Consider the following 27388-nt stretch of genomic DNA (forward strand, 5'->3'; position numbering starts at 1 on the left):
ATAAATGGCCATTTAATAAGCTGTTAGAAGTTCTATCAATTAAATAGCTAGATATTTAAATTAAGCAATTTAGTAAATTTTCCACAATAAAACAAGACGAAGTTTATGTAAAGTCTTAAACATGTATAGTTTTAGGTAGAGAATCGAAGACAATTTTTTTTTTTTTTCAAAAGTTTGCATGTGTTCAGTGGTTGAGAACTTGAGATAACGATTGGTTTATCTAACGAACACGCTCTTTCATATCTTACAATTAACGTTTCAATCAGACAAAGGAAAAGTTAAATAGATGTGTAGTAAAAAAAAAACATATTTTGTTTGTAGTCTTTGTCTTGTAAAAGTCTTAGAATTTGTGGTGGCTAAACTTAACCCGTGACACTTTGCAAGTATTGTTGGGCCATTTACTACAACGTGCAGCAAAACGCGTGAAAAATCACGTAGCATTAAAACAAAGAGCCAGACAATCTGGAGATTATTATGAAGATTTTTTTTTTATCTCGTACCGATTTCAGCCAAACCAAAAAATCGGATTCCATAAAACCAATCAGAAAAAGGAGATGTGGCATTTGAATTTGTTGCAAATGTTTTCACTCAATATTTATTGAAAAAGCAAAACTCCATATTAAATCATACTCTAACATTTTTTTTTCCTACTATGAATGCTACTACAAATATGGTGGAAAACTAGTTATTTGTTTTCTCTAGAAACTTACACTTTATTCGTCTAAATTTGCTTGCAATAGAACTATACTAATGAACATTCAAATCACAAATGACCTTTTTTACTACAATCCTAAAAAAATCTTAAGGTATTCAATTATTTAAATGAACAATAAGAAAAAGACACAAACACGGTGGGACCCAAAAAGGTCTCTCAAGGTAGGTCCCACGAGAATACCCTCCATTGCTGAGTGCTTTAAAAACAGCTGCAAAGCATCTACGTTTTAGCATCCGAACAAAAAAAAAAACAAGTTTTCTTCTTTTTACACTCAAGAATATAAATTCCCTGTTCTCCAGATCTTTTCTCAAGAAAATTTAAAGCTTTAACTTAAGAAAGCTTGAACCTTTCTCTTCCAACCACATCTTCCTTCTTTTTATCCTCTAGCTCAACTTAGAAAGAATAGAATAAAGTGGCAAAACCGAAAGTGAACCAACTTGTAGTAAATTAATAGTTATGGGTTCGAAACCTAATGCCATGAAGAATGTGGTGGCTATGGCGGCAGTTTCTGCTCTGTTCCTTCTAGGGTTTCTTGTTTGCTCTGTTTCTGGTTCTGTCTCTTACGATAGCAGAGCCATTACCATCAATGGCAAAAGAAGAATCCTTATCTCTGGATCTATTCACTACCCCAGAAGTACTCCTGAGGTTTGTTTGCTTGCTTTTTAGTTGCAATGTAGTTAGATTTATTTCAAAGTTTGAATCTTTCGTTCCCCATTGTTTGAGTAAAATCAAAATCTAGGGTTTCGTTTCTTATCTCTGGATGTGTGCTTTTGTGTAGATGTGGCCAGATCTAATTCGGAAAGCAAAGGAAGGAGGCTTAGATGTGATTCAGACTTATGTGTTCTGGAATGGGCATGAGCCATCTCCTGGAAAAGTAAGAAAAATCTTATTTTTGATCTTTTTATGTTTGTGAATAAAGTACTGATTCATTGGATTCCATTTTTATGTGTGTTTTGGCTTCATCTGCAGTATTATTTCGAGGGCAACTATGATTTGGTTAAGTTTGTCAAGTTGGTCCAACAATCTGGACTCTATCTTCATCTAAGGATTGGTCCTTATGTCTGTGCTGAATGGAACTTCGGGTAATTATAGCTAATTTATTGTACCTTAAACCTATAAATAGAAAGTTTAAAAGGTGAAGAATTTTCCTAGAAATTCTAATATGATTGTTTTGTTTCTGTTTAAATTTCTCAGAGGATTTCCTGTTTGGCTTAAGTACATTCCAGGGATTAGCTTCAGAACAGATAACGGTCCTTTCAAGGTTAGACATGTTCTTAAAGACTAATCTATCTTCATTTTGAAGTTATGAAACTTCACACTTGTTCATTGACCATTGTTTGACTCCTGGGATTAAAAACATTGATTGTTTTTTGTTTCTTCCATTTGAAGGCTCAAATGCAAAGATTCACCACGAAGATTGTTAACATGATGAAAGCTGAGAGGCTTTTTGAATCTCAAGGCGGTCCTATAATTCTCTCTCAGGTAAAAACCAATCAAGTGAATTGTGTGTTTTAACAATCCCACAAAAGAGTGACAGTGAGACTCACTAGACACCTTGTCTGTATCAAATGGAATGTTATGTGACAGATTGAAAATGAATATGGACCAATGGAGTATGAGCTTGGTGCACCGGGCCGGTCATACACCAACTGGGCAGCTAAGATGGCGGTGGGGCTAGGCACTGGTGTCCCTTGGGTCATGTGCAAACAAGACGATGCTCCCGACCCCATTGTGAGTTCTTTTGTCTCTTCTTTAGGACATCTTTTCTTCATTATCTGTATGTTCTTGTCACTCTTCATTCTCTCTGTTGAAATCATTTCATTAAATATTAGTATTCATTTATAATGCACATGCGTTGATTGGTGTTACTTCTTTTCATGATCTTTTTTTGTTTGATTATTTTACTCTGTTCTGACTCTTAGAATAGTATTCAATCATATAAGCAATTCTTCAATGTGTTCTGTTGCTGAAGTCAACGACAAACCATGTGGATCATTTATGTGTTCAGTCACTTTCTTTTTGCATTTTGATAACTTGTTTAATTTATGGTTTGCTCTTTGCTAGATCAATGCTTGCAATGGCTTCTACTGTGATTACTTCTCCCCAAACAAGGCTTACAAGCCTAAAATGTGGACCGAAGCCTGGACTGGATGGTAAGCAGAAACTCAAAGTGAATATCTGCTAATGTTGTTGTTTCTCAGTGATCTCAGTCTGAGTTCTTGATGTTTCAACAGGTTTACAAAGTTTGGAGGCCCAGTTCCTTACCGCCCAGCTGAAGATATGGCCTTTTCCGTTGCAAGGTTTATCCAAAAGGGTGGATCTTTCATCAACTACTATATGGTAAAGCTAAAGTTGTGGTCTTTTTTGTTTTTTCCATGTTCACAAAGTAAATTAAATTGCTATTTCGAGCTTGTCTAATTCTCATACATGGTTTGTCGTGCTCAGTATCATGGTGGAACAAACTTTGGTCGAACTGCTGGTGGTCCGTTTATCGCAACTAGCTATGATTATGATGCTCCTCTTGACGAATATGGTAAGCTTGCTAAAACTTAAGTTTTTCATTTTCCTAAAGATAAAGATTGTTGTCTTCTTTCTAACTATTGTCATGTGTTTTCAAACAGGACTTGAAAGGCAGCCTAAGTGGGGGCACTTGAAAGATTTGCATAGAGCAATTAAGCTGTGTGAACCAGCTTTAGTATCAGGAGAGCCCACAAGAATGCCTCTCGGAAACTATCAAGAGGTCTCAACTCACACGCTTTCATTTTTTGTTATTAGTTTTTTGCTGTGGTCAACTTGGTAAACTTTCGTTCATTTGTAATTTTGCAGGCTCATGTGTACAAATCAAAATCTGGAGCTTGTTCTGCATTCTTAGCAAATTATAATCCAAAATCTTACGCCAAAGTTTCTTTCGGGAACAATCACTACAATCTCCCTCCGTGGTCTATAAGTATTCTCCCAGACTGCAAAAACACAGTTTACAACACAGCCAGGGTAAGAATAATCAATATTCGCTTCAAGTTGATATAATGATATGAGCAAAAGATGGACTTTTTGTTCTTCTTGGTTTTTCCTGAGTACTGACAAAGATTATACTGGTTTTGGCTGTAGGTTGGTGCTCAAACTTCTAGGATGAAAATGGTTCGGGTTCCTGTTCATGGTGGTTTATCTTGGCAAGCATACAATGAAGACCCATCAACTTACATCGATGAGTCATTCACAATGGTCGGATTAGTGGAGCAGATAAACACTACACGAGACACTTCGGATTACCTGTGGTACATGACTGAGTAAGTATCCATTGAACTTGCAAATATGTTTCTATCATCACCGAATGCATGTGGAAGACTTCTCTGAATGCATTGTGACTTCTTCACTAATTGTCTCTTTCTTTTGTTTTACAGTGTTAAAGTTGATGCCAATGAAGGATTTTTGAGGAATGGAGATTTGCCGACTCTTACTGTTCTATCAGCTGGCCATGCTATGCATGTGTTTATCAATGGTCAATTATCTGGTAAGAACAGTTTTTGATATTGCTAAGAACAGTTTGCTGTCAACATTTTTTTCACCTCATTTTAACATCTTTTCGTTGTCTCTATCCAGGATCTGCATATGGTAGTTTAGACTCTCCTAAGCTAACTTTTCGGAAAGGTGTGAATCTAAGAGCTGGTTTCAACAAAATTGCGATACTAAGCATTGCTGTTGGTCTCCCGGTTAGTCATCAATATTCTTCATAATCAATCTTTTTACCAAACATTAAGTTCAAGCTAGAGATGTTCTTAATCTATGTGTTTATACAATGCAGAATGTGGGTCCACATTTTGAGACATGGAATGCTGGAGTTTTGGGTCCAGTTTCATTGAACGGTCTCAATGGGGGACGGAGAGATCTATCATGGCAGAAATGGACTTATAAGGTACAGACACAAAGATCACAACACGTTTTCATCAATATATAATTGTGTCACTATACTGATTATCCGATTTTGTATTTTGATTTTTCAGGTTGGTCTTAAAGGAGAGTCTCTGAGTCTTCATTCACTTAGTGGTAGCTCATCGGTTGAGTGGGCAGAAGGTGCATTTGTTGCACAGAAGCAACCACTTACTTGGTACAAGGTAAGCTTCTCCATAGTCAAAAACCAAAATGCAGTTTATCTCGGTAAAACGATTTGCTCCATGTTTAACATGTCTCCATGGCTTGCTTTCAGACGACTTTCTCTGCTCCAGCTGGAGATTCGCCATTGGCTGTAGACATGGGAAGCATGGGAAAAGGTCAAATATGGATAAATGGGCAGAGCCTGGGACGTCACTGGCCTGCATATAAAGCAGTTGGTTCTTGCAGCGAGTGTTCTTATACCGGAACATTCAGAGAGGACAAGTGCTTAAGAAACTGTGGAGAGGCTTCTCAAAGATGGTAAAAAGGCTGTCCATCTTTATACCTCTAAAGCTGCAATTAATGAAGCTTTTTCAGTATCTGACTTGTGTTATGCTTGTTTGTAGGTACCATGTCCCAAGGTCGTGGCTAAAACCAAGTGGCAATCTATTGGTTGTCTTTGAGGAATGGGGAGGAGACCCGAACGGAATCACGTTGGTCAGAAGAGAAGTGGACAGTGTATGTGCAGATATCTATGAATGGCAATCAACGCTGGTGAACTACCAATTGCATGCTTCTGGAAAAGTTAATAAACCATTGCATCCCAAAGCACATTTACAATGCGGGCCCGGACAAAAGATCACCACCGTGAAGTTTGCTAGTTTCGGGACACCTGAAGGGACTTGTGGTAGTTACCGTCAAGGAAGCTGTCACGCCCATCACTCCTATGACGCTTTCAACAAAGTAAGTTAGAGAAAAGCATGGATCTTTCTTTCTTTGTTTTGATTTTGAGCTCTAAAAGCTGATTCTTTCTCTTTCAGCTTTGTGTTGGGCAGAACTGGTGTTCTGTAACTGTAGCACCGGAGATGTTTGGTGGAGATCCGTGTCCAAATGTGATGAAGAAACTCGCGGTGGAAGCCGTTTGTGCTTAAATGAAAGCAGACGCAACAGCAATCAAAAGACTGTAAAGGTGGTTACTTACGCATTCTTACAGGTTTCTGATGGTATTAGTATGTTTTATGAAGACAACAGAAGAAGTTGGTATTTTTCTAGCTCCTTATTTTATCACGGTGGAAGTTGTACAAAGGGACGCAGCACGCCGTTCAACAATTTGCAGAGTTGTGATTTATATGTAAATAAGCTTGGGAAGGGTTTGTTATTGTAACCCAAGAAAGAAGATGAAGAAGAAGAAGAAGCACATTGAGACTGGAGAATCTAAGTCCATGTGTAGATTCTTTTGGTAGGAGCAAAACTGGGATTAGTTTATTCTCTGAGTTTTGCTTTGAACGTGTTTGTTGTTGCTGTTGTTGTAGTCGATACTATTAGATGAGACATTCTCTGCAATTATCTCATTGCTAAATTTATGTAATGGTTTTTCTTTCTTTCTATGGAATGAAGCATATCAGTCTTGAAGTAAACCAATGTGTGAATCACCCCTCCAAATATTGAGCTTTTGAAATTTATTCATTCTACCATTTTCGTGTTTTACGTTTTGTGGATTTACCACTTTCACAAAGTAACAGAAAGTAGAAACTGCCATTGCTGATCCTTTTACACTGTTTTTTGGGTTGACCATTTTTTTTTATTCATCAGGAAACCTTGGTGCTGTTTTTTTTTTTTGTTTTTTTTCAGACTAATAATGTAATATCAATGTACATATTAAATAGATTATAAGCAATTAAAGTATACCGTATACTAATTATAACTTTTGTTTGTTCTTGTTTCACAGCTGTTATTATCACTTGTCGTTACTCAGTTATATCTTTATAATAAGGAACCTTACATAGATTTTGAAATTTCTTGGCTTTCCTATCAACTATAATACTTTTGATGCAAGTTGCGAGACGAACTTTAAAAAATCGGATTTTTGGTCATTCTTAATACCATAAAGTTGCAAGTTGGTAATTGTTTAGCCACTCTGACACTAAACATATCACTCCTTTTTGGATGGGTTTTCTATTTTGGCGAAATCAATCCGTGTCTCACCAATTGTTAGGTTTGGAAAAAAATTCTATTGGCTAAAAGCCTAAAAGGCTAAAACTCTTGAAAATTTCATCGCTTAGTGATTTTTTTTATGCTACTTGTAGTACAAGTTGCAGAGACGAACGTATAAATATGGTTTTAGGTTAATTAGTTAAAGTTGGTCGCCGACCAAACAAGAATAAGTTATGTTGGTCATTTGTTTATATGGGAGCTGCTTGTTAATTAATTTAACTTTTGGTTTTCTCTAACATTGATTAGCAGTAAATAAATGGATGAAGAAGAAGATGCAGGTAGATAGATGACAACAAAATTAGTAAAGAAATGGATGATGGAAACCCTCGATGTTCTATTTTATTCATTGTTAATTAAGACAGCCTAGCTGCTTTGGTCTAATTATTAGATAACCTTGTACTATATCTTAACTAATAACTAGTAAACTAGTTAATATTTGTCATCTTTAATAATTAGGTTAACCCACTTGCTATAGGTCATGGCTTTGCGATTCATATATTTTGATCCAAGTCGCAGAAGCCAACAATATAAAAAGCAGAATTTGTAGTCACTTGATTATTTAAATCGCAAGTTGGTTATTGGTTATTAATATAGTTTTTTTTAATCAACATGTATTATTCCACTTCACAAGATGGTATCATGACGAAAGCATTATTAAAAAAAAAATGGATGAAGAAGAAGAGCATAATATTTAGAGATGGAGATAGATCATGAACTTTTAATCCCACATTTAATGATGGAGGAACCAACTGTGAAAGAAGAAGACATAATTCACAACCAAACCAGTACTAAAGAAATGTATGATGCAGAAAAACCAAGATGCCTTCTGTCTCATCCAGCTGACTCTCCTCACAACCTGTCCGTTGGATGCGATCCCAAACTTCCGCTTGGCTGCTTTACGTGCGGCGGAAAAACAACTGTGCGGCGGCAAGATTATCTCCACTTCCACTGCACCACCTGCGACGTAAAGTTCCACGAAGGTTGTCAAACGCGTCCGAGAAGGATAACACATCCTTATCACCTCCAACACCCTCTCACTCTCTTCTATCGAAACCCTGAAACCGGAATTATATCCAACATCATCCCCTACTCCAGCCCTTACGAATCCGACACATCTGATCCAGAATCCAACTCATCTGGTGAAGGGAAGTCTGAACTTGTCGATATTATTCCGTCCAAATCCGATATCATTTTTGACAAGTGCACTTGGTGTGGAAAAGATTTCAAAGGTGATGTTTGGTTCTACCGTTGTTTGATATGTGGCTTTTGTTTGGATCTCTCTTGTGCCTTAACTCTTCCACCTCTTACTATTGCAAATCCGAAAAGCCATCATCACTCACTCCTCTTCTTACCTCGGCCTTTATTAGTTCCATGTGATGCTTGTGGGTTGGTCAACGCGTTGGAACCAAGTTATGCTTGTTTTCAATGTAATTACATGATCCATCAGAATTGCATAGATCTACCTCGAGTCATAAAGATCACGCGTCACCATCACCGTCTTTCTTTTACTCCTTTCGGGCCACCTCTGATTTCTTTATGCCGGGTTTGCTACAAAGAGGTTGATATCAAGTATGGGCAATATTCTTGCCAGCACGAAGATTGTTCTTATGTAGCTCATTCTAAATGTGCAACACATAAAAATGTTTGGGATGGGACGGAACTCGAGTGGGAAACAGAAGAGTCCGATGAAAATGAAGATATTGCGCCATTCAAGGTGGTCGGTGAAGATTTGATAAAGCATTTTTGTCATAAACATCACCTACGGCTCAAGAAGCACGATGGTTTTCGAGAAGCAGAGAAGCAATGTAGAGCGTGTGTATTTCCAATCGTCTCTCATCAATTCTATCATTGCAAGATATGCAATTACTCTCTCCACGAGGTATGTGCTGGTCTTCCTCGAAAACTTGATCATGCATTGCACAAACACCGTCTTGTCCTAGACCCATCTCCGCTACATGACTACAGAAACATGCATTGTTCAACTTGTTCGCGAGCGTTCACGGGTTTCAGATACAAATGCTCAGAAAAGATTTGCCAAGACCGCACAAATCTCAATATAGATGTTAGCTGCATTTTGGTTCCCGAGTATTTCACACATAAAAGTCATGAACATCCCGTTGTCATCTCCACATCCTATAGCGACACAGATGAGATCCTCTGTAATGCTTGTCAGGGGACATGTTGGCAACCTCATATAAAGTGTACTAAATGCGATTTTGCTATGTGTTATACATGTGCTACCATTCCAAACGAAGTACACTACAAATTCGATGAGCATCCTCTTACATTATGCCACGGAGAAAGCAGAAAGAGCAAGTACTGGTGCGAAGTGTGTGAGAAAAAACTAGATACAACAAAATGGTTCTACACATGCAACAAATGCTGCACTACTGTCCACCGTGAATGCTTATTCGGGTCAACTGTTTATATGCAGCCTGGTTCCAGATTCAACTACGTATACGGAACGGTGGAAGTTTTCCGCAACAGTCATAACAGTCGACTGGTTTGTCGTAAATGTTTTCATTCGTGCACAGATTCCGTCTACTTCAGAGGCTACAAGTCCCAACAGACGTTTATTTCATACAAAGGCTACGAGCAGCATGAGATGGCTATTTGTTCTTTGACCTGTTTAAAACTAGAGATGCTCTTCTGGTAGGTCTTAATGCAACTTCTGTTTAGCTATGTAATGTTATGCTTTACCTAAAGACTACAAGTATGTTAGATGTTGTTACATCTATTCATATTATTTGAAGACTTTTGCATAAAAGTTACTTTTGTTTCTTTCTGTTGAAACCATTAAAAGATTTGTTGGATTTGAGATCGTCAAATGTTTAACTTGATGAGACTAATTCATCGATCTTTCTCGTCGTCTCCAACAAACTATGTTCTTCAAACCATTCTTCCAATCTCTCAATTATGCTCCAACGGTCGTCTTCAAGAAGCTTTACTGGAGATGGCGATGTTAGGTCCCGAGATGGGGTTCCATGGTTACGATGCTTTGTTGAATGCGTGTTTGGACAAAAGGGCTCTTAGAGATGGTCAAAGAGTTCATGCCCACATGATCAAAACCCGTTATTTACCCGCCACTTACCTCCGAACTCGTCTGCTTATCTTCTATGGTAAATGTGATTGTTTAGAGGATGCACGGAAAGTGCTCGACGAAATGCCTGAGAAGAATGTCGTTTCCTGGACTGCTATGATCTCGCGTTATTCTCAAACTGGGCATTCTTCTGAGGCTCTCACTGTTTTTGCAGAGATGATGAGATCAGATGGGAAACCGAATGAGTTCACTTTCGCTACTGTTCTTACTTCTTGTATACGTGCTTCTGGGTTAGGTCTTGGTAAGCAAATCCATGGACTCATAGTTAAGTGGAATTACGATTCTCATATTTTTGTTGGAAGCTCTCTTCTTGACATGTATGCTAAAGCTGGTCAAATTAAAGAAGCTCGTGAGATTTTCGAGTGTTTGCCTGAGAGAGATGTTGTCTCATGTACTGCTATTATTGCTGGTTATGCCCAACTAGGTCTTGATGAAGAGGCGTTAGAGATGTTTCATAGACTGCATAGTGAAGGAATGAGTCCCAATTATGTTACCTATGCTAGTCTTTTGACAGCATTATCTGGACTTGCTTTGCTAGATCATGGCAAGCAAGCTCATTGCCATGTCTTGAGACGTGAACTTCCGTTTTACGCGGTCCTTCAGAATTCTCTTATTGATATGTACTCAAAATGTGGGAATCTTTCTTACGCTAGAAGGCTTTTTGATAACATGCCTGAGAGGACAGCGATTTCATGGAATGCGATGCTTGTGGGATATAGTAAACATGGGTTAGGAAGAGAAGTTCTTGAACTTTTTAGATTGATGAGAGATGAGAAGAGAGTAAAGCCTGATGCAGTTACCCTTTTGGCTGTTTTGTCTGGTTGCAGCCATGGGAGAATGGAAGACACAGGGTTGAATATATTTGATGGCATGGTAGCGGGAGAATACGGGACTAAGCCTGGCACTGAGCATTATGGTTGCATCGTTGATATGCTTGGCCGTGCGGGTAGGATTGATGAGGCATTTGAATTCATCAAAAGAATGCCATCTAAACCAACTGCTGGTGTCTTGGGTTCCCTTTTAGGAGCATGTAGGGTTCACTTATCTGTGGATATTGGCGAATCTGTAGGTCGCAGACTCATTGAGATTGAACCAGAGAATGCAGGGAACTATGTCATCCTCTCTAATTTGTATGCTTCGGCTGGAAGATGGGCAGATGTAAACAATGTAAGAGCTATGATGATGCAGAAAGCTGTTACAAAAGAACCAGGAAGAAGCTGGATTCAACACGAGCAAACCTTACATTACTTCCACGCCAATGATCGTACCCATCCAAGAAGGGAAGAAGTGTTAGCTAAAATGAAAGAAATATCGATAAAAATGAAGCAAGCTGGTTATGTTCCTGATCTTAGCTGTGTGCTATATGATGTGGATGAAGAGCAGAAGGAGAAAATGCTACTTGGCCACAGTGAGAAACTAGCCTTGACTTTTGGTTTGATTGCTACTGGTGAAGGGATTCCAATTAGAGTTTTCAAGAATCTACGTATATGCGTTGATTGTCATAACTTCGCCAAGATCTTCTCAAAGGTTTTTGAAAGAGAAGTGTCATTAAGGGATAAAAACAGGTTTCATCAAATTGTCGATGGAATATGTTCATGCGGAGATTACTGGTGAACATCAGAAAAAGGCATGTAATATTAATTCAGCCAACATCTGTGGATATGCAGGTGTTGAAGAGAAACGGTACAAATTAAAGTTGATTTCTTTTACTTTGTTACAGCTACGTACCATACAATCACCCAAACATACAAAACCTTAAAAGACAAAAGTTGGCATCTCTATCAGTTGGGTTCTAGTCAATCTTCACTGAGGAGTAGATCTTTCTCACGAACCAGAAGCAAGCATAGAAACCGATTGTGCCAGTTAGGACGAAGAATGCGTAAGAGATGATAATCATGTACCCGAAGTAGAGCATTCCCGAGACTAGCTTTGTGATCTCCAGCTTTGTGAAGAAGTAGAAGATTGAGTAGAGGAAGAGGTAGAAAGCGGATGAGCCCGCAGTTAAGTAAGCTCTCCACCACCAGTTGTAGTCTTCGCTACAAAGCTGGAAGTAGCAGAGCACCACTGTGATCTCTGCACAGGTGACGATCAAGATCAAAAAAACTATAAAGAGGAACCCGAAGATGTAGTAGAACTGGTTCAGCCATATAGATGTCAAGATGAAGAAGAGCTCGATGAAGACTGCTCCAAACGGGAGAATGCCTCCAATTAGTATAGAGAAAACTGGTTTCATGTACCACGGCTGCTCTGGTACTTGCCTCGGGATCTTGTTTGTTTTGACTGGATCTTCAATTGCTGGCTTCTTGTAACCCAGATAGCTACCAACGAAGACTAGTGGGACTGAGATGCCAAACCAGAGGCAGAAGAGAGCAAACATTGTACCAAATGGTATGGCTCCAGATGACTGTTCTCCCCAAATAAGGGCATTCAGAACAAAGAAGATAGCAAAAAGGATACCGGGAAACATGAATGCAGTCTTCAAGGTCATTCTCTTCCACTTGTTTCCTTTGAACATTTTGTGAAGGCGAGACGAGGAGTAACCAGCGAATATGCCCATGAAAACCCACAAGAGAACCATGGCAGTCATAAGCCCTCCTCTGTTGGATGGAGATAAGAAGCCAAGCAACGCAAACATCATTGTAACAAGTGACATTCCGAAGATCTGAACACCTGTACCAACATAAACACACAATAAACCAGAGTTCACCGGTGGCCTGAAGACATCTCCGTGTACAAGCTTCCATCCAGTCTCTTCCTGGGCCTCATCTTGGGTCTCGAGCTGATTGTAGTTTGAGATATCCTTGTATAAAGTTCTCATCATGATCATGGCTACCATTCCAGAAAGGAAAAGGACAATCATAAGTGAATTTATGATGGAAAACCAGTGGATTTGATCATCGTTCATGAGAAGGTACGTGTCCCACCGAGAAGCCCATTTGATTTCACTCTCCTGGATCATCAAATTCCGGAAAATGTTTAGCAACCCAAAAAGTAAAGCAAAAGAAGGCTAAGTGTAAGTCATGTACCTTAAACGAGACATCATATGTAAACACTATTTCTTTTCCTTGCTCAACTTCTTGAGGGACAGTGTTGCCTTGGATTAGATTCTTCGTGTCCTTATTACATGTTGTTAACTGAGGATTTTTTTCATCCCACTCCTTGTATTCATGCAAGATACTATCAAAAAGATAAAGACCTGTTAGCTTATACAATTAGACAAGTACTCCTCAAAAATCCAGTAGGTAACCTACCTGTTAGGCGTAACCTCAAATCCAACAATTCGAGCAGAATCAGACTCTTGGTCTCTGTGGTACATGACTCGGAAGCTCAAGTGATTATGTATAAAGTATTTCTCCTCTTTGCTCTACGAAAGCCAAGCAACTATTAGTTGGTATGATAAAAGGTAATAGCAAAGACTGAAGCACTAGAGTTTAGAGACATACCCCTTCATAACTCCCTTTAAAGCCAACACGAAAACCGTGTTCATAAGTCGTTGATTGACTTCCATCTCTCCTTTGTCTTAGTACAGCTACTGGAAGATTATCAAGAATCCTGTAAATAAATTCGCGTTAAGGTCAACTATCGCTAGAAAATATAGTAACTCTCGATGACACAGATACAAAGAACAAGCATGCTATACAATTACTACTTACATATTAGCCCTGTATTCATCATCAATCTTTTCCTTGAAATTCTTGGTGGAGTCAGCATTAAGTTTAACACGGCAACCTACTTTGCAGGGCTGATCTTCCAGCATTTGAAACTGAAATTTTTTTGTTTCAGAAAAGTCAACATCTCATGGTGAAGAGGTGTAAGTAGAAGAATTGGGGTAATGCTTACAGTATAAACGGAATTCTCAATGCGGTCACCTCTGAGAACCTCCCCTAAATTCTCAGCATTGTTCAAGATCTTAGGAGGCTTACAGTAATTCAGGTAGTAGTAGTCATAAGGAAGTTGAGTCTTTGTGGACGACAATTTGTTAACTTTAACATAAAGAGGATCACCCTGGGACAAACAAGACAAAAACAACAAAATCAAGAGCTACTACATAGCCAAAGAAAGATGATGTTAAACACACAAACTTAAAGTGCAGATCTATTGATTCAGATATGAGTGAAGTTCAAAATGAAATCGTCGATTTACTAACTATACTCATTTTCATCAACATACTCAATTATACTAGCTAACAACAGGACCAACACAAACGGTGACAAAAGAAAAGACACAAAATTTTAATCAGATGTAAATGAAATCACATGCTAAACTAGAATATCACTCAGACCCATAAACCCTAGATCGATCTTCTTATCGAGAACACGAGATCGGGAGGGGAACAAAAACACGAAAAGAGGTACCTTCTGGAAATCACGAGGAGCGACTCCTGGTAGATAAAAGGCGCGAGATAAGGAGAAAGAGAGAAAAGAGAGTAAGAGAGTGGCGTAGAATCGAAAGCTACTTCCTTTCGTCTTCTTCATCTTTTTCTTCTGTCTAATCTCCTCAGAGGTTCTTCTTCTTCTTCAGATGAAAGTTGCCGGAGCAATTAGAAAAGGATGCGTTTTTATTTTATTTAACAAAGATGACGAAAGGTGAGTACAAATACGAAGTCGTTTTGAGGGATTGCTTACAAATATGAAAGGGAAAAAATAATAAAATATTTAGTACTAAGAATTAGGATGTGTGTGTTTTTGTCAATTAAGAGGAATAGATTTGACATAATTTCCTTTCCTTGATGACATTTGTTATGTTGTGGGAATATAGAAAATATATTGGGAATTTAAGAATGCAATTCTTACATGCAGACAACCCATTTTCAGACAAGATTTTGTGCATGTAAACTCAAACTAAATGTGATTTTATTGGTTAATGAATCTGATGAATCAGAAGAAGCTTCATGTCTAAACAAAGAGATATCTGTTGGCATGCCTAAGTTTGTGTAAAATACATAACTTTGTCAAGAAATAACTTAAGCTGTAGATTTTGTCATGAACCATTCCTTAAGTAAAGTTAGATGATGATTAATTGATTATGATGATAAGGACATTATGAAAAAACATTTTTTTTTTTCTGGCAAACTAATGAAGAGATTAGTATGTCGAATTGAAAGAGTTTATTCAAAATAAAATAAATAAAAAACGATACGATGCGTTTTGTTGCCGCCGGCAACTGAAAAAAAAATAAAAAAAAAGACATGAACACAAAAAGTCTCTGTGAAAGTGAAGAAACCACCATGGAAATCGAAGGCGAAGACGGCACGAAGCTCTTCCTGAAGACCGGAGTTAAGGATGTATTCGGAAGAGGAGCGGGATTCAACACCGAAGACCTAACAGTGTCACGCCGCCATGTTTCACTCGTATTCAAACCCGCCGCCGCCGGAACCGAACCGTCCGATATGGTTTCCTTCGAGGTTCTCGGGAGGAATCCAGTCTGGATAAGGGCCGTTGAAAAGGGCAAAAAGATTCAAACTTTGAGGAAACCCGAGACTGGAGAAATCGCCACCGGCGATCAATTTTGTGTATCGGGTAATCACCCCATTTGGTTCACTTTGAAGAGACGCGATGAAGTTATGGAGGAGCGAGCATTGGATCATGGTGAAATCGAATTGAATATTGATCCTGTTAAAGGTAATCAATTTTGCAACTTGATGTGTTTCTGGATTTGTGTCCCAATAAACAACATTTTGGTTGTTCTGCATTGCTTTTCTTTTATAATGTCTAGAATTATGCTCTTGAGAGGATTTTTTCTTTTTAGTAAGAATGAGGCTGAATGTGTAGTTTGTGTACTGTGTGGTGTGGTTGCAGAGTTTGGATTTCTTGTGATTGGGAAAGAATTTGATCAGTATCCAAAGAGTAGGGTGCGTGACATAAAGCAATGGGAATGGTTTTTAGAGGATTCCACTAATGGAAATAGCGATGGTGATGAAGATGGAGATAAGAAGGGAAGGAAGGGATTAGGGAAAAAGAGAAGAAGGAAGAAAGGGAATGAGGATGATGATTGGAGTGTGGAAAGTGATGAAGATAAAGAGTTGATGGTGAAATCAAAAAGAGTTGTGACTCCTACTTACTCGACTAGATCCAAGAAGACGAAGAAAGATTCAAACGCTAGTAGTAGTAGTAGTAATGGTGCTCAAACTAAACAGCGTGGAAGAGCAGATGTCGAGGAAGAAGATGATGATGATGAAACATTGGGAGGTTTCATTGTTAGTGATGAAGAAGCTAAGTTAGAAGAAGAAGAAGAAGAAGAAGACGAATCAGATGTAGATGATGAAGAAGATGAAGACGAAGAAGAAGAAGAATAATAGCTGAAGTCTCCTAATAAACCTGAAATGTAAGCAAATCTAATCTTCTTCCTTTTACAACGACAATCTTTTGTTCAATAGTGTACTGTGTCTGTCTGAACTGAGATTTCTGATCATATGATATATTATTTGTTCATTTGTACGAGTACAGTACTTGTGAAATTCTCTACAACATTACAGCTTCTAATTTGGGGGTTTGATTGCTAAAAAACGTTGCCGTTTCCTTTTGCTGTTGTTATATGGCAGTTCATGGTACCCCACTAAGGATCCACGTTGTTAACCTCTCTCGCACGTGTGAATGAATTTTTACAAATGAAAAAGCCGCGAAGTCTTCTCCTCCTTCCTTTCTCCGTCGTCCTCATTTTTCTTCTTCCCAGGAAAATTCTCATTTTCTCACGAAACAACGAAGACTTCCCATCACCACAATCAAAAACACAATAAAAACATGAGCAACGAAGAAAACATCAAATCTGATAATAAGAGCGGCGATTCCTCTGATCTCCCTACCATTCCCGCCTTAGGTAATTTTCATAAACAACTCACAAAATTTTACATCTTATTCTCGATAAAACAATAAATCTCTGGATAATCCAACCAAAAATCTACCCTCTCACATTTACTTCTGCCTCAAGTAAATGCCCTGTTTTATATATTTTCGATCTTGGAATCAACAAGGAATAGGGTTAATTGAAGCTAGCTAACCATTATGCTTTGTAGATATTGGGGCAGAGGAATGTGATCTTCTTGCAGAGCTTAAGGCAAGTCACTTCAAATTGTTGATAAAAATTCACACAGTAGTTTTCTTGTGTTTCCTCTGTTTTTATGATCCTTTTGGGTGTTGATTAACTTACAGAACCTAACCTTAAAGCGACCATTTGATGTGAAAAAACTCTCACCTAAAGTTACCAAACGTGTTCTGTTCCTCAAAGACATTCAGGTACTTTCAAATTTTCGCTCTTTTACAACTAAAGTAGAGAGGCTCGATGTTCGGTTTATGTATACTTGTAGAGTAAATTTTTAGGTTACACACGATGAACTCGAAGAGAAGTTTCTTGCTGAGAAATCTGCATTGGAGGCAACATATGATAATCTCTACAAGCCGCTTTTTGCTAAGGTGACAAGTTTAATATTTTATCTTTTACTTAATGTTGTATGGGGTTAAAATTCCTGAGATGTACTGAGAATTTGCAGAGGTATGAAATTGTGAATGGTGTGGTCGAAGCTGAAGCAGAGAAAGAAGGAGTTCCCAATTTCTGGTTGATTGCAATGAAAACCAATGAAATGCTCGCAAATGAGGTACATGATTCAATTGCTTTTTCTGGAAGCTATGTGTTCATTGACACTGAATAGATTAATGTAAAAACTGTCTTGTTTTGGTTTATGTAGATAACGGAAAGAGATGAGGCAGCATTGAAGTATCTTAAGGACATCAGATCTTGCAGAGTTGAAGACACTTCAAGAAATTTCAAGCTGGAGTTTCTCTTTGATTCTAATCTTTACTTCAAGAACTCGGTTCTGTCTAAAACTTACCATGTGAACGATGAAGATGGTCCTGTTCTTGAGAAAGTGATTGGGTAACTAATCATCCTCATTTTACCTGGTTTTAGTTTTACCTGATCTGTAACTCAAGTCTTTTATTTGTGATGTTTAGAACGGACATAGAATGGTTTCCAGGTAAATGTTTGACTCATAAGGTTGTTGTGAAGAAGAAAACAAAGAAAGGGCCAAAGAAGGTCAACAACATCCCCATGACCAAAACAGAAAACTGCGAGAGTTTCTTCAATTTCTTCAAGCCACCTGAGATTCCTGAGATTGATGAAGTTGACGATTACGATGATTTTGATACCATTATGGTTAGACTACCTTCTCTCTTTTCTTTTACCAATGGTTTCTTCAGCAGCTAATATCGCTTTAAAATATCGAAAATATTGCAGACGGAAGAACTACAAAACCTGATGGACCAAGACTATGACATTGCGTAAGCTTACAGTTTCACATTCTCTGACATTGTGAGATTCAAGAAATTAATTCTTAACTATTTTTTTTTTTTTTTGGTTTTACAGTGTGACAATCCGAGATAAACTGATCCCTCATGCAGTTTCATGGTTTACGGGAGAGGCTCTTGTTGATGAAGACGATTCTGATGATAATGATGATGATGATAATGATGAGAAGAGTGACTAACGAGAAGAAAAAGTTTGTTTCAACAGTTTTTAAAGTGAAAGAGGAGCTTCTTTATATTCTCTTATTTATTTATTACAGAAACACCAAGTTTCTAGAATCTCTCTCAATACATATATCTGAAGAACCGATTTTAAAGAGAAGACTTCATGCTCCAAGCACTTAGGCTTAAAACATTAACATTTTGAGATCCCTTGTTAAAAGCAAAGAGATGTGTTCTTTCTCCTATTGCCAATTTTGGATAAACTCTCGAGGTAATACATGTTTTCCCTTTCCCACCAAAGCTCTCCACTATTGATTTATCAATCTACAAACACAAGAATCAAAAACTCATTAGTAACAAAAAAGCACAAATTAGTCTTCAAGTTCTTGTGATTATGAGAAGTTGAGACGACTCACCAAAGTCCTGAGAGAGATTGGTTGATAAGGAGAGATATCTAAAAAAGCACCATAAGTTGTTTTATCATTCCCTTTCTCTAAACTTGATGTGCTTTGGTCACTGCACATGACCACTACGTGCTCCTTACTATTCTCACCAGCTCTGAAGATTCTGATATTGACCGATGTATACTCTTCCATGTTCTTGGAAGCTAGAACCATTAAACCGAATGGACCTAAACCTGATGACGCATTCCTCTGACTGCAGATCAATTGCGGATCGGTCCAGCCCGGTTCAATCACATCTGCTTTCTCTAAGTCAAAACCACTCACTTTGAAGAAAACTTCCACATCTGCTTGTGGAGCTGTGACTCCATGAACCTCCATTACCGACCCTCCTTTCAATAGTTTGTTTCCCCACTTGACTTGCGTTGTACGTAACCTCTCTATTTCCTTAACCGGCCATTGCACCAATCTCTTTCCTGATTCATCAAGCCATACTTTCCTAGGAATAGCCTAAATCAACACCAAAATCGGTTAACGACATCTAAATCTGTGTAATTAGGCAAAATGTTAAACTCTCAACCGGTGTAGTTACCTGTAAACCGGCCCAACCCTTCTTGATGTTATCTTTCTCCGGTGACGACTCGTTAACCCAACCCCACAAAATCCTGCGCTGATTAACAGAGTCGTAAAATGTTTTCGACGCATAAAATTTGCCGTAATCATATCTCGGAGCCGTTTCGTCCTGAACAAAACCCTTGTCCGGTACGTAGACATCTCTCACTTCATCGTACGTACCAATCGTGTAGTAATCATTAAACGTATCTGTTAAGCTCACTTTAAGGACGTGTTTAACCATCGGCCCACTTGAAAAAGACGTATCTAGGCCCCGTGAATCAGTTCTAGCCACCGGGAAAAAATCAGGGCACTCCCACATTCCGGTACCGTCGTGGTAATGAAGAGGCTTTGGAGATTGCTTCCATATTACGAAATCTTTGCTCGTGTGTAGAATCGCTAATCCACGTCGACCTTCTTGGCTTCCGGTGGTTATGCGCCAACGCCCGTCACGGCCAAACCACGCGGTGGTTGGATCACGAAACGCGCTGGAGTTGATGTGGTTGACGGGGCTAGGTGTCACGAGGGGATTTTCCGGCGATTTGGTCCAGTGCCGTAGATATGGATCGGTGAGGTTTTTAGGTTTAACTAAGTTTTGGACCTGGCGGTTATAACGGTCGTTGCCGGTGTAAAGAATTACAGGTTTGCCATTAGGGAGAATCGTGACGGAGCCGGACCAGCATCCGTTAATATCGGACGGTCGAGATGGTCTGATTGCTGGAGAAAGTGTGATCCAGTTGATTAGATCCGTTGATGTTGCATGGCCCCATACGGTTTTGTTAACGTCCATGACGGCGCCGTTTTGGTTCCATTGATAGAATAGATGATAGATTCCTTTGTATATCATAGGCCCTGTCCAATTTTATGTACATAAACATACATATTACTTATATGTTATATCCATGCTTACTTATACGTAATTTATAAAACAAACGAGAGAGCAATAATAACTTACCGTTAGGATCTTGTAGCATTGAAACGAAGCCCCAACATAAACAAACAAACAAAATGAGTGAAAAGATTTGACAATGTGCACAAATTATAGAGAAAGGAATAAAAAGATAACCAAGTGAAACTGAATTAATGAATCCGGTATAACGTCATCATACCGTTCATCCAATTTTTGGGAGGCTGGAAATGATAACCGGTTCGGTAAGGTTGGTTCTTGATATTATTGGGAACGTTGTCCAAGGCATCAAGAACAACAACAGCATCGTCAGTGAGAAACAACGAGACCAACAAGAACATGGCAATGTTACACCAAACTATATTAGCCATTGCAATCCTTTTTTTCGTGTTTATGTTTGAGTTTTACTTATGAAAAATTGGTCAAATTTATAGACAGTGGGGGTCTTTGGTGCGTTCTTGAGGTGGTGGTGGTCCATATTTTGTGAAAATTAGATGCTATAATCTCGATCCAAATGCCTTTTCATGTTAGTTGAGACTTGAGAATCTTGAGATCCAAATTTTTTTTTTTTTTTTGGAAAGATATATATATTTTGTCAAGGTATAAGATATTCTCATAAATTATAACTAGCATCATGATGAAATTGGGATGGTTACATTTCTAAACGATTGTTTCACCAATTTCGGTTGACATTGGATATGTATGAAAATACAAATTTTAAATAAACAAACATAATGCTAAATAACGTATTCCCGACAGTCAGGAATGTTCAAGATCTCATAGACTTTTGTCTTCTCATAATTGCAAATATTTTCCACTCAGTAATAGTATTGAGTACTTTATGGAATGTCAGTGTCTCATCATTGCTGCGGTGTAAAATAAACAACACTATTGATTTCGTCCGTTAAAAAGCAACGAAAATGTTCATTTTCTTCTATCGCCAGGTTTGGATACTGTTTTGATGTTTATGCATGCCTTGCCTCCCCCACCATATATAGCTCTCCACTATTGAAATGCTCAATCTGTAACAGGTAAAAAATATTGATTGAGAAGTCAATTTGAAATTGAATAGGATTATACCTACTAGTACAATGACACGTGATTCTTCTTGAACTCTCTCTTGGAACTCAATTTAGAAAGACAATCAAAATGTCCTCAAAAAGTGCGTTGGCTCCACTAAGTTTTCTCCTTTGATTATCACATTCTCCTAATCATTTTGATGGGATTTTTTCCGTAATGGGTAATCACACTTTTAGATGCTGTGCATCAGTGCATGTGCTTTCCAAAATCCATATTATAACAACTAATCGAGACTCACGGGTGTGTAGTATTGTAAATTGCATGACTGTGAAACTAAGAACTTAACTAATTTTTGAGGACAAGTTTAGTAATAACGATGAACCTATAAAACCATAGTCTCGAGAAGACGTGTAAACTAAAATCCCACATCTAAAGTTGAAAGTATACTCTCTCTCTTTTATTATATAGGATGTTTAAGAAATTTTATTTTGGTTCACTGTATAAGATGTTTTAGAAGTTTCAATAGAAATTTTAAATGTTTTGATATATTCTGCAGTCTCTTTTACAATTGGTTGATCTTTTAAAAGTTAAATAAGAAATAATAGTCTTAAAAAGAAAATTAAATTTCTTAAATATGTGCTTTTAACTAAACTCTGCGATCTGAATTCTGATTAATCTGAATTTGAGAAGGTTTTTTTGCTTAATAAAATATGTACTTTCAACTTCTGAGTTCTGATAAAATTAAATGCAAAAAATGAAATGAAACTGCACCTGATTTGGTCGCTACTTACATGTCCATATCATCACTATTGCTTGAGACTTGAATATTTCGAAAGAGAGAGATGTGCAGGCGAGAATCACTACACACCAAATTAAAGTGGACACAAACCGGATTCAACCATAACTTCCCTCTGGGCTCTGGCTACATCTCACGCACGTATTCTAAATCTAGAGCCAGCAGTTTACTAAACGACAACGATTTAGCCTTAGCGCGCTGTTGGAAAAAACACTACCATGCAATGTTATGTCCCACATGCTACTCCCATCATTGCTGGTGAACATATTTACGGGCTTGCCCTTGGGCGGGACAGACGAAGTTGGATTAGTATCGGACGGTGGAGATGGTTTGATCGCTTTAATTAGTTGACCAGACCCGTTGACGTGAAGTTGTTGGTCTTAAATGCTGAAACGGTGGGCCGTTTAGATGAAAACAATGTAAACCCAACGCCGTTGTAATAAATAATAAATCATGTTGGCATCGCTATGGATAGATAGGCGCTAGTGTTATAGGTTCGTTACGTCATATTGGGCAATTTCATACTTGTGGTAATATAGCCGTCGGGCATTTTAGAAAAAAGTTACGTGTGCTGATTTACATAGAATGATCCTATACATACACATACTAGTTATTTTTTGGGGGGCCAAACTTTAAGATCGTACTCAATTTGTTTCATATAGTATGTACATGTATACATATTTACGTTTATATTCATTGAAAGTCCACTATTATCACGTTCGTTGGAACTTGGAAGATTTTGACTACCGACTCTAGAATTGTCCTTTTTATAATAGTAAGTCATACTATAAGGAAGTCAAATAAAATGTCATATATATTAGCCTTTTAGAATTATTTCAAACAAACAAATTGGACAATTTTATTGACAACCAAACAAAGTGGACCATATAAGATCTCTCCAAAATCAACTCATATAAATGCTAAATCAATGGAGATGTAATGTGTTTACATGTGTGTATCTTTACGTGATCAACTGATTTGGGCAGAGTTCATGCTCCAAGCATTTAAGTTTAAGACATCAACACTTTGATATCCATAATTAAAAGCAAAGAGATGTGAACTTTTTCCTATTGCCAATTTTGGATACACTCTTGAGGTAATGCATGCTCTTCCCTTTCCACCGAAACTCTCCACTACTGAATGATCAATCTACACCAACAACAACAAATAACAGAAACTTTTATTAACAAATCCACAATTAAATATTCGCCTTAATACTTGAACAAGATAGTTGAAGATTATATAGTCTTGATCAAGAGGCTAAGCTGTTAAATAATTACTCTCATGGGTTTTAAAAAGGAGGTTTTTCTTCCCTATATTTGCAAGCGTTTTTACATATGAACATAAATTAATATATAAAACTATATACGTAAAATACAAAATGGGAGACTTAATTACCAAGGCTCTGAGGGATAGTGGTTGGTGAGGATTAATATCCACAAAAGCTCCGTATGTCGTTTTGTCATTATCTTCCTTCAGCGAAGATCTGTCCCAAATCCACATCACCAAAAAGTCCTCAAAATTATAAGTCAAGTTTTGGATATTTCTAGGGAACCCAATTTTAGATCTATCTTTTGTGACCGACTGTTTAAAACAAACATAAATATTTGTGAATTGTGACAAAAGATTATAAAAATTAATATACTTAATCCCGATCTTAATCAAAGAAACGTACCTGCTTTGGTCACTGCACATGAGCACAACGTACTTATTGCTGTTTTGACGGGCTTTGAAGATTCTAAAATAAACAGATGTGTACTCTTCCAAATTCTTAGATGCCAAAACCATTAAACCGAATGGACCTAAACCAGACTTAACCGATACATTCATCTTGCTACAAATCAACTGCGGATCAGTCCAACTTGGTTCTATCACATCCGCTTTCTCCAAGTCTCTCACTTTGAACAATACTTCTACATCCGCCTGTACAAATCACAAGACTTTTAAAACCCTAATTTTCTCATACCTACTGATTTTTCAAAAAAAAATGATAATAATCAAACCTGTGCAGCTGTCACACCATAGACTTCAAGCCTAGATCCTGACTTTAGAACTTTGTTGCGTAAGTTTTTGACTTGTTTTGTACGTAATCTTTCAACTTCCCTAACCGGCCACTGAATTAATTGTTTCCCTGATCTATCAAGCCATATTTTCCTTGGAATCGTCTAATCAAGAAAGAAACAAAAAATTGATTCAATCTCTAACAATTATATTCACATTATTAGTTTCAGTTAAGCGTAACTAATTACCTGAATACCGGACCAGCCTTTCTCAACATCATCCTCAACCGACGATGACTCGTTAGTCCAACCCCACAAGATTCTCCGGTTCTTAGCCGAGTCAAAAAACGTTTTAGACGCGTAATACTTTCCGTAATCGTATCTCGGAGCCGTACCGTCCATCTTGAAACCATTGTCCGGTACGAATTTATCTTTAACCCGATCGTACGTACCAATCGTGTAATAATCATGTTTCGTGTCGTCCAAACTTATTTTCAACACGTGCTTCAAAATCTCATTAGGTTCACCAAACGAAGACGTTTCCACGCCGTTAGAACCAAACCTCGTGACCGGGAAAAAATCAGGACATTCCCACATTCCACTTCCGTCGTCGTAATGCAACGGCTCTGGAGATTTTTCCCATTTTAGAAAGTCTTTACTCGTGTAAGTAATGGCTAGTCCACGACGGTGAATCTTGCTTCCGATGATCACTCTCCATTTCTTGTCTTGGCCTAGCCACGCGGTGGTTGGGTCACGGAACGAGCTGGCGTTGATTCCGTTAACGGCGTCAGGAGCCATGAGAGGATTTAACGGCGACTTTTTCCATTCTCGGAGATAAGGATCGGAGAGATTCTTAGGCTCGGCTATGTTTTGGACCTGTTGGTTCTTAGGGTCGATTCCGGTATAGAGGATAACCGGTTTTCCATTAGGGAGAATAGTAGCTGAACCGGACCAGCATCCGTTGATATCGAAGGGTGCAGATGGGAAGATAGCTGGAGGATGTGGATCCCAATTGATTAAGTCTGTTGACGTGGAATGAGCCCACACGATGTTACCCCACACGGCTCCTTTCGGGTTCCATTGGTAGAAAAGATGATATATTCCTTTGTATATCATAGGCCCTGTATTAAAATTTTAAATATGTGTATTTTTATTAGTTAAGTATATGGATAGTGTAAAAGGATCCTGCAGCGTAACACAAGGTCGACCAATACAATACAATAATCAAATGTACAGTTGTATGCTGACATATATTGGTGTAATCAATGTTTTATAAAATAATAAAAAACACGAGTTTTCAGGGAAAATGATCTGTCTATTGGATTTGAAGAGTTGACTAAGAGAAAAAAATTAAAAAGATAGGAGATAAAAGAGAGAAAAACTAACCATTAGGATCTGCTCATGACCAATGATCAATCCATTTTGTCCAAGCACGAACCACAACGAAATAAAAGCAAAGGTAAGAGAGTAATGAAAATAACAAACATTGAGATTGAGGTTGATATGGCATTTTGGTCATACCGTTCATCCAATTTTTGGGGGGTTGGAAATGGAAACCGGTCCGGTAGGGCTGGTTTACGGAAGGAGATTTGGTGTTAGTGCTTTGGGTAAGTCTCTTGTAGACATGGTGCGAGGCTTCAAGATTGACGACATAGTTACCAATAAGTAACGTGAGCAATAACCAAAGTCCAATGTTGGAGCAAACTTCTTTGGTCATTGTGTGTATTTAATTTCTTTGTGGCTTGGTTTTTGTTTGAATGAACGTAGATCATGTCAAATTTATAGGCAAAGGACGAGGGCAAACCTGTCAATATCGAGATTTGAATATTATATTTGATAATAAAGTTTTTAATTTTTTTTTGGCATTAATGTGAAATAATGAATGTTATACTGCTATAAGTGAAGAAAAAATAATACTGACATAAGTCAGACTCAGACATCTATAAAAGTTGTTTCCACAATATTCGTAAATTTTCACTAAAAATTAGAAATATTATACTGTATTTTGTTGTTTCTATTGGTGATCAACTGAAGGAGTTTGTGCTGGTTTTTCAATGTCATATGACTATATGTATAAAACTGAAGGAACAAAAGTTAATATAAGAATTCGTATTGAAAAGTTGTACACCTTTTCTTTCTAACGGCTAAAAAGTTGTACATTTTTAGAAGTATCTAAATTTTTTGTCATGTCAAATTTACAAAGTACAGATGAAATATTTACAATTAATAGCGTTTTTTTTTGTTTACATGATAAAGATAAGAGTGTTGTTATACATGTAACTTGTAAGTTATTTGTAAGAATATGTTTTACTTGCTCGAGTCTGAATGTGTTTTTATCCCATTAAGTCAAGTATTTTATGCTTTCATTGGCAAAAAAGTCAGGTTCAATATATGCTTATGCGAGTCTAAATCTCGAGTATAACTTGTTTTTTTGATAATACTATATACTATAAAACTAATAAAACTACGAATTTGATATTTTTACACGTCAAGATTTCAACCAGAGTTAATAAAGAACGTGTCTGGACTCTCCACCATCCGGACATACACGAGGCGTGGAGATTAAACAATGCATTGCGAAATGAAAAAGAGCAATTGAATATATATTTGAATATTATAGTGGAAAAGTCAAAATTTGGACTCTACCTTTGTCCCTTTTGTAGTAGTATCCTGCTTTACTTTTTTATACGACTGTCTTATCTTTTGACATAACAAAAACAGACCTTACCCGTTACAGCGTTGTAAGCTCCAAACCAGTATCATTGACCTTGTATGATATACTTTCTTCACCAATCCGCTTCTCCTTTCTTTTCTTTTTTTATAACCAAGAATACTTTATTTAGTCATGTGCATGTTCTAAACACATGGTTGATATCGAAGCTATACAATTGAAATGACATAATATGCGACAAGTTTAAGACCTATTACAATTTTTTTATTTTGTTTTATCAACAGAAAAATTATATCGGAATTATTGAATTTCAGACCACCATGTGTTAATTAATCCGATGATAAATGATTTTTAAAGAAAATAGTTGGCAACTCTCGATCGTATCCAATTCATATCCTAATTTTTTAAGCTTAACTATAAATCTCACCATAACGAGAACAATATAACGATTTTAAAATTGGCGTGTTGTATTAATATACAGGTATCACCATGTGGAAGTCTAGATAATTGTTTAATATTGACGGAAAAATCGCAAGCTATTTTGCGTCTTTTGTGATACATATTTAAAATATTTGTTGGGACTTGGGGTCAAATATTTGAAACAGAAAGAAGGAAAGAATCGA

At 37.6% G+C, this 27388-nt stretch overlaps 8 protein-coding genes and 3 long non-coding RNA genes across 20 annotated transcripts; 7 read left to right on the top strand and 4 right to left on the bottom strand.

The window, feature by feature from the left end:
- The first annotated feature begins 944 nt into the window (after positions 1-944).
- Positions 945-6458, top strand: BGAL1 (beta galactosidase 1). Its single transcript, NM_112225.5, has 19 exons — positions 945-1360; positions 1494-1589; positions 1685-1797; positions 1910-1976; positions 2105-2197; positions 2303-2446; positions 2780-2868; positions 2950-3055; positions 3161-3248; positions 3337-3455; positions 3542-3706; positions 3824-4002; positions 4117-4226; positions 4316-4425; positions 4518-4628; positions 4717-4827; positions 4920-5125; positions 5212-5548; positions 5626-6458. Exons 1-19 carry the CDS (start codon positions 1172-1174, stop codon positions 5734-5736), a joined length of 2544 nt encoding a protein of 847 aa, NP_187988.1. The 5' UTR covers positions 945-1171; the 3' UTR covers positions 5737-6458.
- A 1017-nt stretch (positions 6459-7475) lies between these two features.
- On the top strand, positions 7476-9607 carry AT3G13760 (Cysteine/Histidine-rich C1 domain family protein). Its single transcript, NM_112226.2, has one exon. It carries the CDS (start codon positions 7497-7499, stop codon positions 9453-9455), a length of 1959 nt encoding a protein of 652 aa, NP_187989.1. The 5' UTR covers positions 7476-7496; the 3' UTR covers positions 9456-9607.
- Positions 9608-9610: 3 nt separating this feature from the next.
- Positions 9611-11513, top strand: AT3G13770 (Pentatricopeptide repeat (PPR) superfamily protein; the record flags this gene model as incomplete). Of its 2 annotated transcripts, NM_001338074.1 has the most annotated exons (2): positions 9611-10627; positions 10727-11513. In NM_001338074.1, the coding sequence occupies 2 exons, from the start codon at positions 9627-9629 to the stop codon at positions 11511-11513; spliced, it is 1788 nt and encodes a 595-aa protein (NP_001326873.1). The 2 variants fall into 2 exon arrangements, with proteins under 2 accessions (NP_001326873.1, NP_187990.1); NM_112227.1 differs by having other exon boundaries at positions 9627-11513.
- On the bottom strand, positions 10639-10928 carry AT3G02755. Its single transcript, NR_140941.1, has one exon. It is a non-coding gene; the product is annotated as an other RNA (long non-coding RNA).
- TMN7 (transmembrane nine 7) lies at positions 11512-14654 on the bottom strand. Its single transcript, NM_112228.3, has 7 exons — positions 14255-14654; positions 13740-13904; positions 13553-13662; positions 13343-13451; positions 13151-13263; positions 12926-13076; positions 11512-12849 (listed from the first exon to the last, which is right to left on the bottom strand). The coding sequence occupies exons 1-7, from the start codon at positions 14372-14374 to the stop codon at positions 11692-11694; spliced, it is 1926 nt and encodes a 641-aa protein (NP_187991.1). The 5' UTR covers positions 14375-14654; the 3' UTR covers positions 11512-11691.
- Positions 11744-12081, top strand: AT3G02765. The gene has a single exon (NR_140942.1). It is a non-coding gene; the product is annotated as an other RNA (long non-coding RNA).
- A 358-nt stretch (positions 14655-15012) lies between the features above and the next one.
- Positions 15013-16413, top strand: AT3G13780 (SMAD/FHA domain-containing protein). Its single transcript, NM_112229.3, has 2 exons — positions 15013-15520; positions 15698-16413. Exons 1-2 carry the CDS (start codon positions 15088-15090, stop codon positions 16192-16194), a joined length of 930 nt encoding a protein of 309 aa, NP_187992.2. The 5' UTR covers positions 15013-15087; the 3' UTR covers positions 16195-16413.
- Positions 16200-18626, top strand: NAP1;4 (nucleosome assembly protein1;4; the record flags this gene model as incomplete). Of its 2 annotated transcripts, NM_001338075.1 has the most annotated exons (10): positions 16200-16223; positions 16441-16715; positions 16912-16952; positions 17048-17131; positions 17216-17308; positions 17386-17490; positions 17581-17768; positions 17846-18047; positions 18129-18172; positions 18258-18378. In NM_001338075.1, the coding sequence occupies exons 2-10, from the start codon at positions 16640-16642 to the stop codon at positions 18376-18378; spliced, it is 954 nt and encodes a 317-aa protein (NP_001319544.1). In that variant the 5' UTR covers positions 16200-16223; positions 16441-16639. The 2 variants fall into 2 exon arrangements, with proteins under 2 accessions (NP_001319544.1, NP_187993.2); NM_112230.3 differs by lacking the exon at positions 16200-16223 and having other exon boundaries at positions 16536-16715; positions 18258-18626.
- CWINV5 (cell wall invertase 5) lies at positions 18342-20693 on the bottom strand (the record flags this gene model as incomplete). Of its 4 annotated transcripts, NM_001338076.1 has the most annotated exons (5): positions 18342-18682; positions 18775-19269; positions 19352-20223; positions 20327-20335; positions 20481-20693. In NM_001338076.1, the coding sequence occupies 5 exons, from the start codon at positions 20647-20649 to the stop codon at positions 18509-18511; spliced, it is 1719 nt and encodes a 572-aa protein (NP_001326013.1). The 4 variants fall into 4 exon arrangements, with proteins under 4 accessions (NP_001326013.1, NP_001326012.1, NP_187994.1 ...); NM_001338077.1 differs by lacking the exon at positions 20481-20693 and having other exon boundaries at positions 20327-20362; NM_112231.2 differs by lacking the exon at positions 20327-20335 and having other exon boundaries at positions 18343-18682; positions 20481-20677.
- Positions 20694-22136: 1443 nt separating this feature from the next.
- AT3G02775 lies at positions 22137-22343 on the top strand. Its single transcript, NR_140943.1, has one exon. It is a non-coding gene; the product is annotated as an other RNA (long non-coding RNA).
- Positions 22344-22741: 398 nt separating this feature from the next.
- On the bottom strand, positions 22742-25894 carry ATBFRUCT1 (Glycosyl hydrolases family 32 protein). Of its 5 annotated transcripts, NM_112232.4 has the most exons (7): positions 25616-25849; positions 25481-25489; positions 24344-25215; positions 24098-24259; positions 23770-24017; positions 23493-23580; positions 22742-23243 (listed from the first exon to the last, which is right to left on the bottom strand). In NM_112232.4, the coding sequence occupies exons 1-7, from the start codon at positions 25809-25811 to the stop codon at positions 23064-23066; spliced, it is 1755 nt and encodes a 584-aa protein (NP_566464.1). In that variant the 5' UTR covers positions 25812-25849; the 3' UTR covers positions 22742-23063. The 5 variants fall into 5 exon arrangements, with proteins under 5 accessions (NP_566464.1, NP_001327314.1, NP_001327313.1 ...); NM_001338080.1 differs by having other exon boundaries at positions 22885-23243; positions 24344-25489; positions 25616-25894; NM_001338081.1 differs by lacking the exon at positions 25616-25849 and having other exon boundaries at positions 22891-23243; positions 25481-25559.
- Positions 25895-27388: the final 1494 nt, after the last annotated feature.

The sequence above is a fragment of the Arabidopsis thaliana genome, chromosome 3, assembly GCF_000001735.4.
Source record: "Arabidopsis thaliana chromosome 3, partial sequence".
Taxonomy (NCBI): domain Eukaryota; kingdom Viridiplantae; phylum Streptophyta; class Magnoliopsida; order Brassicales; family Brassicaceae; genus Arabidopsis; species Arabidopsis thaliana.

Excerpts from the sequence above, each read along its gene's own strand:
- ATBFRUCT1 (NM_112232.4), bottom strand. The coding sequence starts at position 25,811 with ATGACCAAAGAAGTTTGCTCCAACATTGGACTTTGGTTATTGCTCACG. Across the intron at positions 24,018-24,097 it reads ATGGTGTGACAGCTGCACAG|GCGGATGTAGAAGTATTGTT; the intron begins GTTTGATTATTA and ends TGATTTGTACAG. Across the intron at positions 23,581-23,769 it reads ATGTGCAGTGACCAAAGCAG|ATCTTCGCTGAAGGAAGATA; the intron begins GTACGTTTCTTT and ends GATTTGGGACAG.
- AT3G13760 (NM_112226.2), top strand. The coding sequence starts at position 7,497 with ATGGAGATAGATCATGAACTTTTAATCCCACATTTAATGATGGAGGAA.
- AT3G13780 (NM_112229.3), top strand. The coding sequence starts at position 15,088 with ATGAACACAAAAAGTCTCTGTGAAAGTGAAGAAACCACCATGGAAATC. Across the intron at positions 15,521-15,697 it reads GAATATTGATCCTGTTAAAG|AGTTTGGATTTCTTGTGATT; the intron begins GTAATCAATTTT and ends GTGTGGTTGCAG.
- TMN7 (NM_112228.3), bottom strand. The coding sequence starts at position 14,374 with ATGAAGAAGACGAAAGGAAGTAGCTTTCGATTCTACGCCACTCTCTTA. Across the intron at positions 13,452-13,552 it reads GATGAATACAGGGCTAATAT|GATTCTTGATAATCTTCCAG; the intron begins GTAAGTAGTAAT and ends ATTTATTTACAG. Across the intron at positions 12,850-12,925 it reads CATATGATGTCTCGTTTAAG|GAGAGTGAAATCAAATGGGC; the intron begins GTACATGACTTA and ends TTGATGATCCAG.
- BGAL1 (NM_112225.5), top strand. The coding sequence starts at position 1,172 with ATGGGTTCGAAACCTAATGCCATGAAGAATGTGGTGGCTATGGCGGCA. Across the intron at positions 2,447-2,779 it reads ACGATGCTCCCGACCCCATT|ATCAATGCTTGCAATGGCTT; the intron begins GTGAGTTCTTTT and ends GCTCTTTGCTAG. Across the intron at positions 3,249-3,336 it reads TGCTCCTCTTGACGAATATG|GACTTGAAAGGCAGCCTAAG; the intron begins GTAAGCTTGCTA and ends GTTTTCAAACAG.